This window comes from Mastigoproctus giganteus, chromosome 3, assembly GCF_048544385.1.
Source record: "Mastigoproctus giganteus isolate SK-2022 chromosome 3, ASM4854438v1, whole genome shotgun sequence".
NCBI lineage: Eukaryota > Metazoa > Arthropoda > Arachnida > Uropygi > Thelyphonidae > Mastigoproctus > Mastigoproctus giganteus.
Genome location: NC_143577.1, coordinates 248029525 through 248049426, shown reverse-complemented (window position 1 = coordinate 248049426; position 19902 = coordinate 248029525). Strand labels below are relative to the sequence as shown.

General features: G+C 40.3%; 1 protein-coding gene across 1 annotated transcript in view; it reads left to right on the top strand.

Annotated features, from left to right (window-relative positions):
* LOC150089011 (cytochrome P450 315a1, mitochondrial-like) overlaps positions 1–19902 on the top strand; it is a 76215-nt gene that overhangs the window by 16341 nt on the left and 39972 nt on the right. Inside the window, exon 3 of the mRNA XM_090370377.1 lies at positions 4386–4589. Coding sequence (XP_090226503.1) covers positions 4386–4589 — 204 coding nt within the window. The remainder of the gene's footprint in view (positions 1–4385; positions 4590–19902) is intronic.

The window sequence follows — 19902 nt, the reverse complement described above, 5'->3', positions numbered from 1 at the left end:
CGCAGTGATTGGACGATCTATTCTCGATTTAAAACGAGCCGCAAAGGGATGGGCGAAATCGATTCCTGATTTTAAGCCAGCGCCAAAAAAGGAGATCTTTCCGATTTTCCATCCCTTGGCACTGGTTTAAAATCGAGAAACGAAGTTACGCAGAGGAATAGATTGTCCAATCACTGCGTACCAGTTAGCCTAAGCTTCACCCCTTGTCTCAAAGATCCATGGGTAAGCACCATAAAGTAAATTTGAACCATTACGGTACCAAAACAAACAAACTTTATTCGACGTTTTACTGACAAAAATTCACAAATTAAAATTTCTTTTAAAATTTAAAAATTTCCCAGTTAGATAAGACGTCGAAACTTTAATGAAATAAATAAAATTAAAATTCATATTTAAGATAATATTCAAATAAACTAATTACGATACCAAATAAAAACTAGGCTAGAAACAAATCACGAAATTTGATTGGTAAACAAAAATAAATTAAACCTTTAGCTAGAAGACTGCAAAGTTCGATTGAAAAATAGAAGAAACAATCGCCACCGCCACCTGTCGGGAAAAGTATACTGTCTTCATATACTTGTCTGATCGGTTTTTGCCATTCCAGATATCCATGCCCAGTCACTGGATGCTGACTTTCATAGGTTCGCCCGTGACAAGAAATAAAGGAGCTACATCCCGGGGTTATACATCAGGAAAATTCTCTTCAAAGCGGAGGAAAATTATCAGTCCCTAATAATTTTCCTCCGGTTTGAGAATCACCTGCCTAGAAGTAGCTATTCCGGTTTTTCTTCCAGCAAACAGCACGACCACAAAACATACATAATTTACAGACGTATTATATACGGGGCATATGGTCTAAGTTGCTAATGCGCTTAAAACTCTACAACAACCAGGTGTATCCCTTCAAGGTGAGCATCTTCCCAGAAGTGTGTTTCAACAGGAAAATGTACCCTGCCACGTTGCTAGTTTGTCCGAGAGTTCATCGAACACGAAGGTGACTTCCAGGTGCTCTACTTTGGCTGCTGAATTCACCAGAATCCCCATAGGACATCTCAAAAATTACGAGGATCGACAGTTCCCACGTTTGGATTTTCCACCAGGGATTATCGCAGATCTACAGAAAGCAATCCTGGCGACACGGTAGCAACATATCTCTCGCAGCATTAAGAAGCCTTGTACAGTCCATGCTTCACCGTGTGGCGATAATATTGGAGGTAAGAGGAGGACATACTCACTATTAGGTAAGTAGTCATAATATTTTGAGTATAGTGGCATAGTATTTAGGGTAAGGCGCCATTGGTGGTCTCCCACAACTTCGCCATCGGTACTCTTGTGAAGTATGCAGAACCCTGTAAATGTCAGAAGTGTGTGTGTGTGTGACATGTTGTATGTGTATAGTATTGTGTTGGGTTCTGTTGTTTCTCTGGCTACTTGGGCCACAGGGCCCCCCCAGTGGAACCCTACGTTGCCCACCATCACTACTAGGAGGTAAGCCAGGCTGCCCATTATTATCTGGCTGGACTCTCCCAGGGTTGCCTGAGGTTCCTGGACGAAGTCCAAGTGAAAAAGAAAAAAAGGAAAGAAAAGGGAGGGGGTAAAGAAAGATAAAAGGAAAAAAGGTGAACAGGGGTGATAGTCGAAAGAATAGGAGTCAAAGCGGGGAGGAAGATGGAAGGCATTACTCTTGCAAGGCCAGAGTAATTCCATAAGAAGGAATCAGGAAGTCGTGATAGGTCATTGGAGGGTTTAGTTGTTCTGATTGTCATCTGTCTGTTATGGGTTTGTTTGACAGTTGGTTCTTCTAATTTCAAAGACTGAATACGCAAACTCAGTAAAGGCAAGGTGGCAACGCTCATCCTGCAGTGAGAGGTACTCATTATGCTGTGTACATAATGTGGTTCCAACTTTCTTCATCTCCACATGTACATAGAGGTTTATTTTCAATTCCCAACGTTGTCAGTTTGAGCTTGAAAAGCCCATGTCCTGTAAGGAGAAAAGTAGCTTGTAGACCTGGCGAATACCAGGCCTGCATGGGACTTAGGACTAGTAAATGCAATTGATGAGATGAATTTCCTGGTAATTATACCCTTATCAGAGTTTTCCCAACTTTCTTGCCAGATTCTGGTGTTTTTCGATGATTATTCATGCCCTGGATCATTTATGAGGTCAAGGGTAATATCAGCTATATTGTCATTAGAATTCTCTTCAAGCGTTGGAAGATCTCTGCGGATGACTTCCAAGTGCAAGGTAGCTTGCAAAGACCTGGAGTGCAGGGGTGTTAATTGTGCAGCACTCCTGGTAACTGTAAGTAGCATTGTTCTTTGGATGGAGGTTAGTTTGCTGCGATTTCGTGAGAGTGTAGCCTTGGTGCACCAGACAGCTGCACCACAGAAGGCGATGGGGACGAAAATAGATTTAAAAATTAACATCAAGCTCCAACGCTTGATGTCCCAGTCCACTCGACTAATCCAGGTAATCAAAGCAGTATTCTTAATCTTAATCTTAATCATAGCAGTACTTCTTAATCTTGTCGGCCATGTACTTTAGATGAGGGTGAAAGGTGAGCTTCATATCAACAAGTATTCCCAAATATTTGACTTCCGGATAAAGCCTTACTTAAATATTGCCTATTTTAATGACTGATGTTCTAGTTAGCTGCAATGTTCCTTTAAGCAATACTGATTTCGTTTTCTCGCCGGAGATGACCAGCCAAAGAGTAGCTGCCCAGTAAAAGCTTTGAAAGGGCACTGGTAGCATGAGTTTCCAGGCCAGCTCTTGTGTGAGCATTACCTACCAAGACCAGGTCATCAGCGAAAGCGAGAGACTCAACATACTCAAGGCCCATTCCAAGAAACTCGTCCAGGACAATGGACTAAAAAAAAGGACTGAGCCCTGGGGATAACCTCGAGTGACAGTTCTAGTGACTGAATGGTACTTGGCAGTGACAACAACCAAACGGTAACTTAGATACAATTATAACAAATTAGGTGGAATTTTAGCAAGCGCCTCCTTAATATGCTGGGCCACCATAGTCGGTCAACGAGCAAAATCAATCTTGATGTCAAGCGAATACCTGGAATCAGTGATGGTTGATATTAATTTCAGGCGTCTTCTGTGCTGAGACCTGGTTTGTATCCATATTGGGTCAGAAAGGCTAAGTTTTCATCTGAATAGTACTTGGAGAGCCGGTAGAGGATGAATCTTTCAACCAGTTTGGATAACACAGGAAGTAGGGTTATAGGCCTATGCGACCTCGGTTCTTCAGGTACCTTGCCAGGAGCTTTCAGAATCAAAATTCGAGAATAGCTTCTTTTCAGATAATTGGAAAGGTACCGCCTGCGAGAAACTTGTTGTAAGTACCAAGCAGGAATTTTGGATAATGGCCAGCAAATTTCTTCACAACATCCACCTCGAGGAGGTCTTTGCCAGGGGTCTTATTTTCTTGGGGTTTGTCCAGCGCAGCATTGAATTCAATGTCTGTGAATGGCTGCTCCACACTCTGAGTGGTGTAAGTATCATTTGTCAGGACAATCGATTGCTGTTCCTCAGTTAATGGTGTTGTGTGATTGGGAAAAATAGTGTCCAGCGTATTGGTAACAGAATCCTGCCAGATGTAAATAAAGCTTCCATCAGGTCTTCTAGTTGAGGTGAGGACTTCCCCTCTGGGAAGTTTATACGAAAAACTACACCCCGTGGATCATATTTCCGGATGTAGAAACCAAATTCTCCACGAGGCCTTTTTATAATAGAGATGGTGTTGTTGTGGAGTATCTGGTATCTGGTATCTATCCCTGGCCACCTCTACCTCGAGCAATGGAAGGTGAGCGCAAGCTCTCTGAAAATCTTTCCTTGCTCAGTGAACTGTTGTCCTTTGTGCCTCAAGGTCCGCATTCCACCATGGAACCGCCTTCTGAAAGTGTTTTCTTTTGAGGATTGCCACTTCACAGGCAACTCATGTGCGTAGTGTATAGCGTGTTTAGGGTCTAAAGGCACCAGGGGTTTCCCCCATCTCCTCGTAGTATACATTGTCGTGTGACACTGTAGAGGTCAGATATTTAAAAGTGTATGGATACTGTAGAGTGTAGTGTTGTGTACCATTGTTCATCTGACCGTTTAGCCGTTGGGCCCCTGGTGGGCCCACCGTTTGCGTGTATAACTTGTTTCCTGGGTTTGTCTGCATCTTTCCGAAGATGGCTCATTGCCATTTTGACATGAATCGCCGGGCAATTAAAGAGACAGTATACATCTATATTATAGATGAATACTGTCTCTTTAATCACAACGAATTCCATTTTTTTAAATTAATTTATTTTTTAAAATTTATTTAAGGAAAACAAGCGTCCTCTGACATCATGTATATATATATTTTTTCTTTTTTTTAGCTGTGGGTATGATGGTATTTGGCAAACGAATGGGCTGTGTCAAAGTAACACAACATTCTGACGTGCATAGTTTTGTGAGTTACGTTAGGGAGATCTTCGACGAAACTGCCAAGATGACAATTATTCCGCCCGATCTGGCTTACAAGTTGAATCTTCCATTGTGGAAACGCTTCTGTTCGGCCGTGGAGAACACGCTGAAACTCGGTAAGTATTGATTGACTTTGTGCGCAGTCTCAACAGGGTTGACAGGAAACTGGGATCTTAAAAAAAATTATAAAATTAAAAACCTTCATAAAATATATCAAAATGATTCTGCACTCCGATTGTCAAGGTTAAAACAAGAGCAGCCTTTCTGATTGAGTTCAATGATTTGATGAATACAGGTGATAAAGAAATAAAAAATAAAACAAACAGATCGGTCAACTCACATTATGCATATGACACATATTTTATGTTTCATATGCATATCTTTCTTGCGAAAGAGAGAAACGTATGTTTAAATACTGAAATTTAAATTATTTATATTTACAAATATAAATTTAAATGTGCCTAAGGTTAGATGCTGGTTATTTCGTTTTTTTTTCTCCCTTCTTTCCGTTTCAATTATGAATTACACAGTTATCATTGCTTTATCTAGTGGCGCCATCTACCGACCCATATTACAAATTACACAGATTGTCATCCGATCATTAAAAACTATTTTATTTAATTTCTTCAGCTCATTCCAAGATTATTTGTGATTTAATTTCTTTGTAAATATTACATTTAATAATAATCAATAATTTACTAATAATACAATCGATGTTGCCGATAACTGATTGCTTATTCATTGCAAGAACAAGGTTTGTTTTAAGACCACTATATAAGTAAAATAAAATTACTTTCCCTTCCGAAATATTTGGTACACAGTATATATATACACTTAGTGATCACTGAATTATGACCACCAACCTAATACCGTGTAGGGCGCCGGTTCCTACGGATAACAGCCACTATTCGCCTAGTCATTGACTCCACCAGATGGTTTCTTCAGCCATGCTGCCTGCAAGGCTTTCCACAATTTCGAAATAGATGATGGTGGCATGCCCATACACCTCACTTCTCGTTCCCAACCTCCCACAGTTCAGTTCGATTGAGGTCAGGAGACTTTGGAGGCCAATCAAGATGGGTAATATCTTTACTGTGTTCTTCGAAAAATCGTGCGGGGCCGATGACATGGCGGATTATCGGGTTGGATGATCCTTTCTATTCGGATCCTTTCTACTCCCATTCATGGCCCTCATGAATGGGAGTATTGAAATGAATATTGTAATCGTAATCTGTACTCTAGATTCAGTTCCTGGCCCGGTTTCACCTGCCAGGCATGGAACTAGCCATTGGTAGATTGCTGTTCATCGGCTAGGCTAAGTGGCCAGCCCCTCAACAGTGACAACATACCTTGACACTACACAAAGGCACATGTCCACCACTACATTGATTGGCCTTTATCTGTGTGGTAGCTACACATTATACATCAGTGTTGCCATGAGCAAGGATATTTTGCAAGGTGGTGGGCAAAAAAAAAAAAAAAAAAACTACAGTGGAACATCGATTAGCCGACCCTTCAATTATCCGAACCACTGCTGCCCCCTAAAAAATTACAGTATCTACTTTTATGGCGTCTACAAGCAAAAGAAACTGCAATGTGTTGTCAATAGAAGACAATATAACAATTATTAAGACTGGATTTCTCCTGATTTCAAAGCTAACAAACAGTGTGTTCATTTATGTTGTGTACAAATGCAAGAGGACAGCATGTTTACCATTGTTGGTGATGGGGAAATCCAAGATGCTTTAAAGGTGTAATGTGCCTACCAGTACGATATAAAGGACAGAAAAATGCTTGGATAAATTCCAACATTTTTTGTATTGGTTTAGCCAAGATTTTATTCGAAGTGTGAAGACGCATCGAGAAAATGAGGGCAAAGCTAGTAAAGTTTTGCTTATTATCGATAAAGCACCATTCCATCCTCCTTGAAAAACTGAATTCGATTGACCAGAACTTCCCTGTCAGGTTTTTACCGCCAAATGTTACAGTCCTCCTGCAACCAATGGATCAAGGTGTTATAGAGAAACTAAAAACGATGTACAAAAAACAAGTTGCGTCGCTTGCTGCTACCAGAGGGAGATGAAGAGAGAGCGTGGTTGAGTTTTCAAAGAAGCTCAACGTTAAGGATCGTTGCTACACGTTAGCAGATGCCTGGAACATGTTGTCGGTGAGAAATCTGAAAAAGGCATGGCATAAAGCCATAGAGTGCTGCCGAAGAGATGGCCACACATGTGCAAGATTTGAATGAAGACGTAGGTGAGATTGTAACTTTATTTCAAGGGATTCCCGGGTTTTCCTAGTGTGGGCAAGATGATGCAGAGGCATGGTCAAACAACAATGCTGATGATCCTGGTTATTATATTTTAACTGAAGAAATTGTTGCGTTAGTCCAGGATGAAGAACGTACTGACTTTAACCAAGGTGATTCTGATGACAGAGAAGACGAAGCAGGCCCACTCACCCGGAGACCTTCACTGGCTAGAAAGTGCAATGGTATAGTGTGAGCAACAGTCTGAATACAGTTCTAAGGGGATACTGCTATTAAAGAGGATGAGAGACCTCGCCGCGAAAAAAAAAAAAAAAAACAATCTCGCATGGTTGACAGAAAAATTCAAGATTACATATTTTAAAAAAATAAATTAAATTTATAGTTGAAACCATGTAAAACCATGTAATTACAACGTGGAAGGATAGTAGGATGCCACATAAGCAAGCGTTCTGTACGAGACATCTCAGTCACTCTGGAGATCCCTAGGTCAACGGTTAGTGACGTCATATGCAAATGGCAGAGGAATGGGACTGAATCTGCCAAAAACCGGCCTTGTAAACCTCGAAAACTAACAGAACGGGACAAGTGAATTCTGTGAAGAACTGTGCGCCAAATCATAATTTACCATTGTCTCAAGTCACACAAACCCTCTGTGAAAGTATTGGGAGTAATGTCAGCACTAGTACAATACAAAGGACACTCCATGATATGGGTTACAATGGTCATGCAGCTGTTCACAAGCTATTGATCACCTCAACAAATGCTAGACGCCGATTAACATGGTGTAAGGAGTGCGAATCCTGCACTTAGACAGTGGAAAACAGTCCTATGGACAGACGAGTAGAGATTCGCACTCTGCCAGTCTGATGGCCGTTCCTGGATGTGGCGAATGCCAGGGGAACAGTTCCCTCCTGATTGTATCCTCCCAGCAATGAAGTTTGGTGGAGGCAGTGTCATGGTGAGGCTGCTTTTCATGGTTTGGCTTGGGCCCATTAGTCGTTATCAACAAAACCATGAATGCTGTGCAATTATGTACTGACAATTATGTACTTCCAACATTATGGCAACACTTCGGGAAAGGCCCATATCTGGATCAGCAAGACAACGCGGGTCGTTTGAAGACATGGGTGTGGAAAAGTTGAAGCAAACTACCACAAGAATTGAAACTATATGAAGCAAACTACCACTAGAATTGAAAATGAACAAAAAGACAATGAGGGAATTGTAAAAAAACATTAATGTTCTGCAAAAGAAAAGTTCAGTCATTTTGAAAACCAAAAAAACCATCGCCTTCAAATCCCAAAATCTCTTCCTTTCTAATACACTGGTGTTCAAAGAAAGTGCATCACTAGGAATTTCACATTTCTAACCCGCTTTCGCGATGGTATGTTACGTTAATGACTAGCATCACAAATAGAAATATAAACAAAAGATATTTATTAATAGTTAAGGCAAAGCTAAGTAATATTTGATAGGTGATCTCAAAATATTCCAAAATGAGCATTTGCAACCAACATAGAACAGTTTTGATAAAACCGAAAATTATGACTGAAATGTTATCAGAAGCTCTCAATTTGCTTCAGTTTATTTAAATGGAAAACAAAATGAAAAGTTCACCAGGTGCAAACTAATATTTAGTTGAACCGCCTCTGGCCCTGATGACAGCAGCACACCATCGAGGCATTGACAAATTTCTGAAGATAATCAACTGATAGTTCGTAGTTCCAAACACGAATTATGGTTTCCTGAAGTTCACGAAGGGGCTTTGGTTTCTTTCTGGAAACTGCAGATTCCACACGATGCCAACAGTTCTCTATAGGATTCAGGTCCGAGCTGTTTCCTGGCCAGCTATGATTTGTAATGGGCCGTTCTTCCAACCATTTTTTCACCTGTAACAAATGTAAACACATTACTGTCGAACCTCATTTTTGGTTTTTTTCCATTCCATTTATTTGTACACACAATTATTACATTTATATACAATTTTATATACATTAACATTCTCATTATACATATATAAAATACTATATTATATATGACCTCCTGGTGCATTGCATACTGTTTTTCAGAATCAAGGGTGGCTCCTAGGCAAAAGCCCATCTTCACCTAGTTCATCTGTACAGCAGTAGAACCTCTACGAAGTTGCCCTAAAAAAATGTGTGTAGTATTATACAGATTTTTTGACAAGGAGCAGAGTCGTCCTGAAAGATGCAGTTACTTAGCAGGTTGAAATGGTCTCTAATGATTGGCAGCAATTTGCCTTCCAATATAGCCAGGTATCCATTAACATTTAGGAAACCTTTTATAAACTGCAAGGTGATAGGAAATGCACCCCCATATCATTTGGCTGGTAGGGAATTTCACTGTAGACACCATACAGTCTGGATGGTATTCTTCACCACGTCCACGGCGAATCGTTTGTCTTCCATCAGAGCCATGTAGGTTGAATTTCTTCTCATTCGAGAAAATAACTGACTTCCAGTGCTCGGGGGGGTCCATTTGACATGCTCCTTACACCAAATTAATCGGGCCTTTTTCATTTTTTGGTGTGAGGAGGGGCTTTTCTTAGGACGACGGGATGATTCACACACCTGTGCAATGGTGGGCCTCTCTTTTCTTCCTGTGGGTGTGAGGTCGTGATCGGGTTCTTCCATCCATTTGTTCTACTGTTCTCTCATATTTTGCTTAAATGTCTTTTTTATGAACACATCCAAAGGCTGTAACTGGCTTGTCAGTCCACCAGAAATGACAAATACCTGTGTATTAAATTCCCTCACCCTCTTTTTAATGACTTCAGTTCTATGAGCTCTGAACTGGTCCCAAATGAAAAGAGATGGTTTCCTTAAAAGACGACAAGGACGCCTTGCCCATATTCTTTGGAGTCATAAATTCATTCCAGATTCATCCATCCATCCTTTCGGATGAACAAGAACAAATACACCTTCTGGAATTTTTTCCTTGGGTGGCGTTTTTCTTTGAAATATTAAAAATGGTGGTAGTTTTGTACCATCAGCACAGCAGACCAAAACTACTGTGTAATGTATTTTCTCCCCGTTGGTTTTATTGACACCTTTTTAGACCCTTTGATATTCACAGTTTTGTTGGGTGGTGCATCAAAAGTCAGTGGGACCTCGTCCATATTTCCTAATTGGCCAAGTTCAAAAGAAGTTCGATTTCGTGCCTTTATTACAAATTTATGGAATTCCAGTATTTTTTATTCATAATCTGCTGGTAATTTTTGTGCAATTGATGTTTTTGTACGCACTGATAAACCACCTTTGTATAAATAGGTAACATCAATCTTGTTCCAGAAAAATTAGTAATTCCTCGTCCTGCTAATATCCTGGCCTTATGCATAATCATTTTGGTAGAGACACTTCTTCCTAAATTACTTTCACCTACTACCCACCTTTTTATATCTTCTTCAAGTTCTGGCCAATGTGAAGTGGGACGACAAAGGTTATGTTTAATTTTTTTAGCAGCTTGAAGTTATTTATCTTGCTTCCTCCAGACGCGTATCATTTCTTCCATAGGCGGTGGCCCCAAAGAACCTTTCACAGCTCTGTTACCATGTTTTTAGCGTGATCTATTACATTTAGTACAGTGGTATTGTCACCGTCCTCCCCATACCGAGTGGAAAAGGCCCAGGTTCGAATCCCGTCGATGACCCGAGGAACTTTAATGGGCTTTTTCACTCTGTGGCTGAGTTAGTCGGTCTCAGGCATAGATAGCAAGGTTTCACCCTCCCCCGGGCAACTGGGTTTTTCGTCCTCGGGTCTGGCAACTCATATTATGCATATAAAACATATTTTATGTGTTTCATATGCATAATATCTTTCTTGCAAAATAAGGGTCTATGTAGACGTCTTCTTTTGGAAAACATGAATGGTGAGGTCTATGTAGACGTCTTAGAAAACAATGCTTTACTCCTATATTGTGACAGCACATTAAAGAAGATCCATACCTTTGGGGAGTACAATGGGTACATGCAGGGAGGAGGGGTAATGCTGTTAGTTAAGAAACACAAAATCTAAGGAAGTGTATCCTGTTGACATGGCTGAACAGTGCAATGTTGAGTCTGTTCAGTGTGACATAAACACTGGGAAAGGAAAAATGAGATTAGGAGTGTGTTATAGGCCAAATGACTCTGATGAGTACAGCGAACAGTTGTACAGAGAAACAAAGTGGGCCAGTATATCAGAATTCCTTGTAATTGGGGATTTTAACTTTCCAGATATTAACTGGAACTTGTAGATTGGTCACTCGCCCGCTAGCAAGACTTTTGTGGAATTATTGGAGGATGGTTTCCTGCAGCAACATGTTCGAGGGGCATCCAAAGGGAGTAATACTCTTGATCTGATTATTAGCAGTGATTATTCATGCATAGAGAATTTGCAGATGAAGGAACCACGAGGAGACAGTGATCACAATGTACTCATGTGGAATTTTCTTGAAGATGTAACTACCATCAGGGGTAAAGGGAACGGTTTTTGTTTTCGTAAAGGTGACTACAGTGGTCTCAGACAATTTTTAAAATCTATATAGTGGGATCAACTAATGATGTTACCAATGGTAAATTATAAATGGGATGTCTTAAACTTGGAGGCTATTAGGCTTTTCATACCAACTAAGGAACACTATTCAAGGCTCAGGCCTAAATGGATCTCAGATGAATTAATGAAGCTCGGGGCAGAGAATAAAAATGCATGGGATGCATATAAATTATCAGGCAACACATAAGCCTCCGGCAGATATAAGCCAAGTCTGTAGCCAAGTCACAAAGGAGGTTAGGCAGGAAAAGGCAGATTCCAAGAAATCTTTGGTAAAGGAGGCAAATAAAAACAACAAATAGTTCTTTGCTTATGTAAACTCTAGAAGGAAGGGGATGAATCAGATTAGTCCACTTAACATAGCTGATTCGACTACTGATGATCCTACTCAAATAGCTGATAAACGGAATAAGTATTTTGCATCTACACTGTGCTGCCACTTTATTAGGTACACCCCTGTTGTCCACACAAATGGTTTGTCCCACAACGTTGCAAGTCACATGACCACAGTTTTGGATATAGATGCAGCAGAACAACCTTTATAGTATCAGTTAATCGTACAAACTGTAATAAGAATGGGGAAAAGGAGTGATTTAACGGACTTCAAACGGGCATGGTAGTAGGTGCAAGACGTGCTGGACAAATCATCTCTGAAACGGCAGTTCTCCTGAACTTTTCATGCAAGACAGTTTCAAGGGTGTATCGAAAATGGTGGAACGAACAGAAAACATACTCTCAACGGCACTCCTCCGGAAGAAAATCGTTTGTTGATGAGAGAAGTCAGAGGAGGATGGCTAGAATTGTGCAAGCAAACAGACGGGCCACAATGTCGCACATCACATCAGAATACAACTTTGGTGGCCAGAACAAAACACGCAACGGACCACTGGTCTCACTTTGTCGCGAATGGGCTACAACAGCCGACGGCAACATCGCGTACCTTTGTACGCGAACAAGAAGGCGTGGTTACACGATGTGGTTACAAAGGAACTGGATGCAAAAAATAATTTTGATATCATATACTTGGATTTCAGGAAAGCTTTTGACACTATTGCGCATGGAAGACTACTCTACAAATTAGAGCAGAATGGTATTAAGGGTAAGTTGCTACAATGGATAAAAGGATGGTTGAGTAGGAGAAGACAGAAGGTGGTAATCAATGGCTGCTGCTCTTCGTGGACTAATGTTATTAGTGGAGTCCCACAGGGTTCGGTGTTGGGTCCACTGTTGTTGTTTTGAATATTTATCAATGATATTAATGAAGTTATATCAGGCTGTGTCGAAGTTTGCAGTTGATACAAAGGTTGGCAGGGTTGTTAATGACAGTAGCGGCAGTGTGCTACTGCAACAGGATCTAGAAAATTTGGGCAGATGGGCTAAGAAGTGGCAACTGAAGTTTAACATTGACAGATGCAAAGTACTGCCTATGGGTAGAAGTAACCCCAGAGAAACGTACCAACCGTGTGGTACTACAATTAAGGTGGTAGAAAATGAAGAAAAAAAAAAAAAAAACTGGGAGTAATTATGCAGTCAGATATGAAGTTTTTTGAGTAATGCAGACAGGCTGCCAGGGCAAGTCATGGGATTTTGTCAGTGATATACAGGAATTTTGCTAGCAGGTAAAAGGAGGTGATTGTCCCTCTGTATAAGGCAATGGTCAGGCCACGACCATTGCCTTATACAGAGGGTCAGTGTGGAGGCCTCATTTTAGGAAGGATGTAGATTTGCTTGAGCGTGTACAGAGAAGGGTAACAAGATTGGTGAGGGGGACGAAAGGATCCTGTTACCAAGAGAGGCTGAAGTTTCACAAATTGCAGCGGCTGGAGACTAGGCATCTGCAAGGTGATCTGATTGAGGTGTATAATGCCTTGAATGGGTTGAGAACGCTTAATTCTGATGGGATTCTTCCACTTGTTCAGATTACGAACCTAAGGGGGCATAAATTCAAATTAAGAAAAGACAGATGTAGAATAGATGTGCGGAAATTTGCCTTTAGCCAGCGGGTGGTTAATTGCTGGAACAAACTTTCATCTGTCATTGTGGAAGTTGATAGGTTAAATAAATTTAAGGAGGAACTGGACAAACATTTAGAGAGAATTGTTTTGTAAATTTTTTTTTTTTTTTGGCTGATGCTACATAAGCTCATACACTTGCTTTCTTGCATCACATGCCACTACTACAGCAACACCAGCACTGGACTATCGAGGATTGGAAAACAGTTGCTTGGTCTGACGAGTCGAAGTACCTGGTGCATCATGTTGATGGAAGGCGCAGAATTTGGCGAAAACTACATGAATCCATGGACCCATCATGTCTGACGACTGTGCAAGGTGGTGGGGACAGTGTTATGGTGTGGGGAATGTTTTCTTGGCACACGTTGGGTCCATTGATACTCATAAATTCACGTCTAAATGCCACATCGTACTTAAATATCATTGTGGACCAAGTGCATCCGTTCATGTTGACAGTTTATCCTCAGTTAGATGGTTACTTCCAGCAGGATAATGCACCGGTGCACAAAGCTCGAATCATTATGGAATGGTTCCAGGAACATGACAATGATTTTTATTTGCTGTAGTGGCCCGCTCAGTCCGTGGATTTCAGTCCTATTGAATATCTTTGGGATGAGATGGAAAGGGCTGTTCGCTGCAACTTACACCTCCGTCGAATCGCAAGGAACTGCGTGACACACTCATGTCTGCATGGTACTGCATTACTGCACAACGTTTTCAGCATCTTGTTCAATCCATGCCTAGACGAATCCAGACTGTTTTGAAGGCTAAAAGTGGCTCAACGCGCTACTAGGTAGGTAGGTGTACCTAATAAAGTGGCGGCACAGTGTATATTCAAATAGGAGGAATTATTCAAGAAGGGAATGTCAGAAGTTTATCAAACTCTAACAGGAAGCTAAGTGATTTTGTAATAACTGACAGCAAGGTGGAGGAGAAATTGTTGAAGTTAAATATAAAAAAGGCACCTGGGGCAGATGGAATCTATTCAATTATATTGAAGGAGGCAGCAAGGGAAGTAAACAAACCCTTAGCCATAAATATGGAAGCACCCTTAGAGTTAGAGGCGGTTCACATGGACTAGAGATGTGCAAATGTATCCCCAATTCAGAAAGTGGGTGCAGAGGGTGATACAAATAATGATAGACCTGTTAGTTTAACTTCTGTTCCGGGAAAATGTGATACGGGGAAATCTGATGTCTATGTGATCCTGTATCACATAGACAAGACTGCAGTAATAGTTCAGACATAGCATGTATTTGTTAAGGGGAAGTCTTGTCTGACCAATCTGATTGGATACTACGATGTGGTCACAAAGGAACTGGAAGCAAAAATTAATTTTGATATCATACTTGGATTTCAAGAAAACTTTTTATACTGTTGCACATGGAAGACTGCTGTACAAATTGGAGTGGTATGGCGTTAACGGCAAGTTGCTGCAATGGATATAAGGGATGGTTGAGTGGGAAACGGCAGAGTGGTAATAAATAGATCCTGCTCTACGTGGACTAATATGGAGTGCCCCAGGGTTCGGTGCTGGGCCCGTTGTTGTTTTTTGTATTTATCAATAATACCGATGAAGGCTTAATTATATCAGGCTTAATAGCCAAGTTTGCAGATGTTAAAAAGGTCGGCAGTGTTGTTAATGACAATAAAGGAAGTACGCTATTGCAACACGATCTAGAAAAGTTAGGCAGATGGGCTGACAAGTGGCAACTGAAGTTTAACATTGACTACAAAATGCTGCATGTGAGTAGCAGTAACCCAAAAAAAACGTACCAACTTTGTGGTACTACACTCAAGGAGGTGGAGAATAAAAAAGATCTGGGAGTAATTGTGCAGTCAGATATGAAGTTCTCTGAGCAGTGCAGACGTGCTGCCAGAGCAGGTTATGGAGTTTTGTCAATGATATATAGGAATTTTTATATTTAGCAGAGACCAGGAGGTGATTATCCCTTTGTATAAGGCAATGGTCAGGCTACACCTTGAATACTGGATACAGGTCTCTACGCCTCATTTTAGGAAGGATGTAAACTTGCTATAACGAATATAGAGAAGGGCAACGAGATTGGTGAGAGAAACAAAGGGGTGTGCTTACGAAGAAAGACATAAGGTCTGCAAGTTGCAGCATCTGGAGATTAGGGGCCTGTGAGGTGATCTGATTGAGGTGTATAAGGCCTTGAATGGTCTGAGCAGGCACAATGCTGATGGGATACTTCTGCTTGCTCAGATTAAGAATCTAAGGGGACATAAATTCAAATTAAGAAAGGACAGTTGTAGAATAGATGTGCGGAAGTTTGCCTTTAGCCAGCGGGTAGTTATTGCTGGAACAAACTTCCATCTGTTGTTGTGGAAGTTGATAGCTAAAATAAATTTAAGGCTGAACTAGACAAACATTTGGAGTGACCGGATGGGTGAAATGGGAAGGGGGTTTATGCTGTATAAGCTTGTTTCTTGCATAATATGCCTCAACTAATGCTAACCAGTATCAGAAGGAAAACGTTCCGTTATACTGCTCGCGTTGTGAAGGACTGGTTTGAAGGCACGAGAATCGAAAAGTTCGACTGGCTAGTCCAGAGTCCTAACTTTAATCCTATAGAGACCTGTGTGATGAATTGGATCGTCAGGTGCATGTGAGGACAGACTATACTCCCTCCAAAAAAAAAAAAAAAAAAAACTGAACTTTGATAGTCGAATGGCGGAAAATATCGGAGGAAATTTACAGAAACTGGTGGAGAGTCCCACAGAAACCACAGGCTGTCACAATATCTAAAGGTCAGCATGCGTTATAAATTTTCCTGGAAATAAAGATTATTTGTAGATGTGCAGATTTTCAGAGTTGGCACACTAATAGCAGCTTAGTTTCAATTAAATCATAATTAGATAATATGAACCAGAGCTGTAATGCTCAATACGTTCTACATTGATATCAATATTTCTAAAATGATAAGAGAACTACGTACTATATTGAGGTTAACTACTCTTATTATTTTACAAATTAAATCATAATGTACGTATTGATAATATTTACACCAAATCACTTGTGCACCTGATACCTAAATTGTTTTAACCAATTTAATTTTAAAAAGAAGTGTTTCGAAAAAGGGTTGCTATGTTCAAATTACTATGCTAGTCTGTGCTTTTAACAATATTATTATTATCAGCCATATGATGCAAGGAAGCCTAAGGCTTATGCTGCATCAACCAAAAAAAAAAAAAAATTTCTGAATTACCCAGAGAGAGAGAGAGAGAGAGAGAGAGAGAGTCACCAAAAAAGAGAAGAATGATAATATCTGGCTCAGGACCATGGGTGTATACATAAAGTAATTGCTTATATTGTTCGGGAATAATTGTAAGAGCGATTAGTAGGATGGTTCAACAAGCAAAATGTTTCTAGAATGACGTGGCTATATTATTATTACTATTGGTGGCATATGATGCAAAAAAGCAAATTTATAGAGCATTGGCCAAAAAAAAAAAAATCTCCTACATAACCTCCAAGAATTTTTCTAGTTCTTGCGTGAATTAATTCAAACTATCCACTTCCATAATAGCAGATGGAAGTTTGTTTCAACAATTAACTAACCTCTGGCTGAAGGAAAACATTAGCACATCTATCCTGCAACCATCCTTCCCCAAATTGAATTTATGCAGCCTCACGTATATAATGAGAAAGACAGGAATATCATAAACACTGAGCCTTGCTCAATCCATTCAAAACCCTTAAATACAATCAGATCACCTCGCAGCTACCTATTCTTTAGCGCTGCAATTTACAGAAGTGAAGCCTGTCATGGTAAGGGTATAATCACTTCCCCGTCCCTGCTAGAAAGTTTTCTAGCAGGGATAAGGTCATTATCGCCTTATATAAGGCAATGGTCAGGCCACACCTTGAGTACTGCATACAGGTCTGGAGGCCTCATTTTAAGAAGGATGTAGAGCTGCTGGAACGAGTACAGAGAAGGGCAACAAGATTAGTGAATGGAACAAAGGGGTGCTCTTACGAAGAAAGGCTTAAGTTTTACAAATTACAGTGTCTGGAGACTAGGCACCTGCAAGGTGATCTGATTGAGGTGTACAAAGCCTTGAATGATTTAAGCATGCTCAGTGTTGATGGGATTCTTTCTCTTGCTCAGAATAATCGCCTGAGATTGCATAAATTCAAATTGAGGAAAGGCTGTTGTAGGATAGATGTGTGGAAGTTTGCCTTTAGCCAGCAGGTGATTGATTGCTGGAACAAACTTTCAATCTATTCAAGCTATCAACCTCTACATCTGTCGTTGTAGAAGTTGATAGCTTAAATAGATTCAAGGCTGAACTAGAGAACACAAGGGGCTCACATCTAATGAGTATGGGCTTGGCACACACAGGGTTCTGAGCTAGATATTGTCATTCTTCTCTTTCTTGATGATTCCCTTCTACTTCTGACTCTCTCTCTCTCTCTCTCTCTCTCAGGGTAACTCAGGAATTTTTTTTTTTTTTTCTGGCTGGTGCAGCATAAGCCTCAGGCTTCCTTGCACCATGTAGCTAATAATAATAATATTTGGAGCGAGTGGATGGGTGAAATGAGGTTTTTTTTCTTTTCTGATGCTATATAAGCTTGCATTATGTGCCTTTACTAATGCTAGTCTACTACATGGTAAGACCACCCTTTCGTTCCTTTAACCAATCTTGTCGCCCTTCTGTGCATATATTCCAACAGATCTACCATCCTTCCTAAAATAAGGCCTTCAGACCTATATGCAGTACTCAAGATGCAGCCTAACTATGGGCTAATCGCTTCCTTATCCCTGCTAGTAAAGTTCCTGTATGTCCTGTACTACACCCCCATGAAGTCTCCTGTCAGCCCTTCTGCATTGCTTAGAGAACTTCATAACTGACTGCAGAATTAATCCTCACATCTTTTTCATTTTCCACTTCCCCGAGTGAAGTACCATAGTTGATACGTTATTCTGGGATTACTGCTACTCATCAGACATTTGTCACTGTTAAACTTCAGTGGCCACTTTTCAGCCCATCTGCCCAACTTTTATAGATTCTGTTGCAGTAGCATACTGTTTTTACTGTCATTAACAACACTGCCAACCTTTATATCATTTGCAAACTTAGATATTAAGTCCAATATACCTTCATCAATAAATACAGAAAACAATAATTGGCCCAGCAATGAACCGTGGGGACCCCACTAATAACATTAGTCCATGAAGAACAGTGTCCATTAAAAACCACTCTGTTTTCTCCCTTTGGCTAAATCCGAAATTTTGCATAGGAACCATCAATTAATAAGCAACCTGGTGTAATGGTATAACTTTGCAAAGATTTTTCAATCTGATAGACATTATAAAATGAAAAAGTCCGAACTTTGCGCAGTTATCAAATATCCACGTATTACGGATATATTTATCCCCAGGGGCTCACATCTGGTGAGTATGGGCTTGGCACATTCTGAGCTGGATATCATCATTCTTCTCTTTCTTGGTGATTCCCTTCTATTTCTCTCAGGGTGACTCAGAATTTTTTGGCTGGTGCAGCAAAAGCCTCAGGCTTCCTTGTACCATATGACTAATTGTAATAATAATAATATACAACAGATTCAAGATGATATGCCAGCAATATTATGAGACTGTTCCAACATATTCCACTTTAACTAGTACGCAAATTTGACATGTGGTTGAAAGTCATGCGAAGATGACCAGTAGCAATAGTGGAAGAAATGTTAATGCAAATATCGTAATGATTATTAAATGTATTGCAAGACAGTTTACATAAAAATATCGGTATCAACGTGCCCTCAAACTTAACTATATTATGTATACTGTATATGTTTTCGCAGGCAGATTTTTATTGTTGTGCAGGCTGAAAATCCCAGAATAACCAAAAGGAAGGACAAAATATCACATTAGGGTCGTCCAAGACCAAACTTAAAGGGCCACGTGCATTATGCCTTAAATTAAGTGTTCCCTGGACGAAAAATCTTGCTGTCTACTCCCGAGACCAACAAACTCAGCCATGGAATGAAAAAAAAAACTTACTCGTGTCATGACGAGATTTGAACCCGGGTCTTTTCACCGGTTGCAAGGAAGGACAATGATTATAACCACCGCACTATACACATTGAAAACAAAACACTAAAGGCATATTAATCGATTACATGAAGTTGTGAAAGGTTTCTGCCCAGTAGGGTCAAAGAATGTTAATTGCTGAAATTAGCATTAGTATAGGCATACGATGCAAGAAAGCAAGCTTATACAGCATCAGTAAAAAAAACTTCCCATTTTACGCACCCATCCATCCATTCGCTCCAAGTTTGTCGTTCTTTGTTGAATTTATTTAAGCTATCAACTTCCACGACAGCTGGGAGTTTGTTCCAGCAATCAACTGCCATCATTCCTCAATTTCAATTTATACTCCCTCAGGTGTATAATCTGAGCAAGAGGAGAAACCTATCAGCATTGAGCTTGCTCAAACCATTCAAAGGGCACATCTGTATAGAAGATGCACGAGAATATACGTTGATGCAAATATCAGTGGTAACCAAATAAAAGCCATCAGACATTTGGATCTTTATTCAGAAGTCAAGAACTTCTTTTTTTCCAAATCA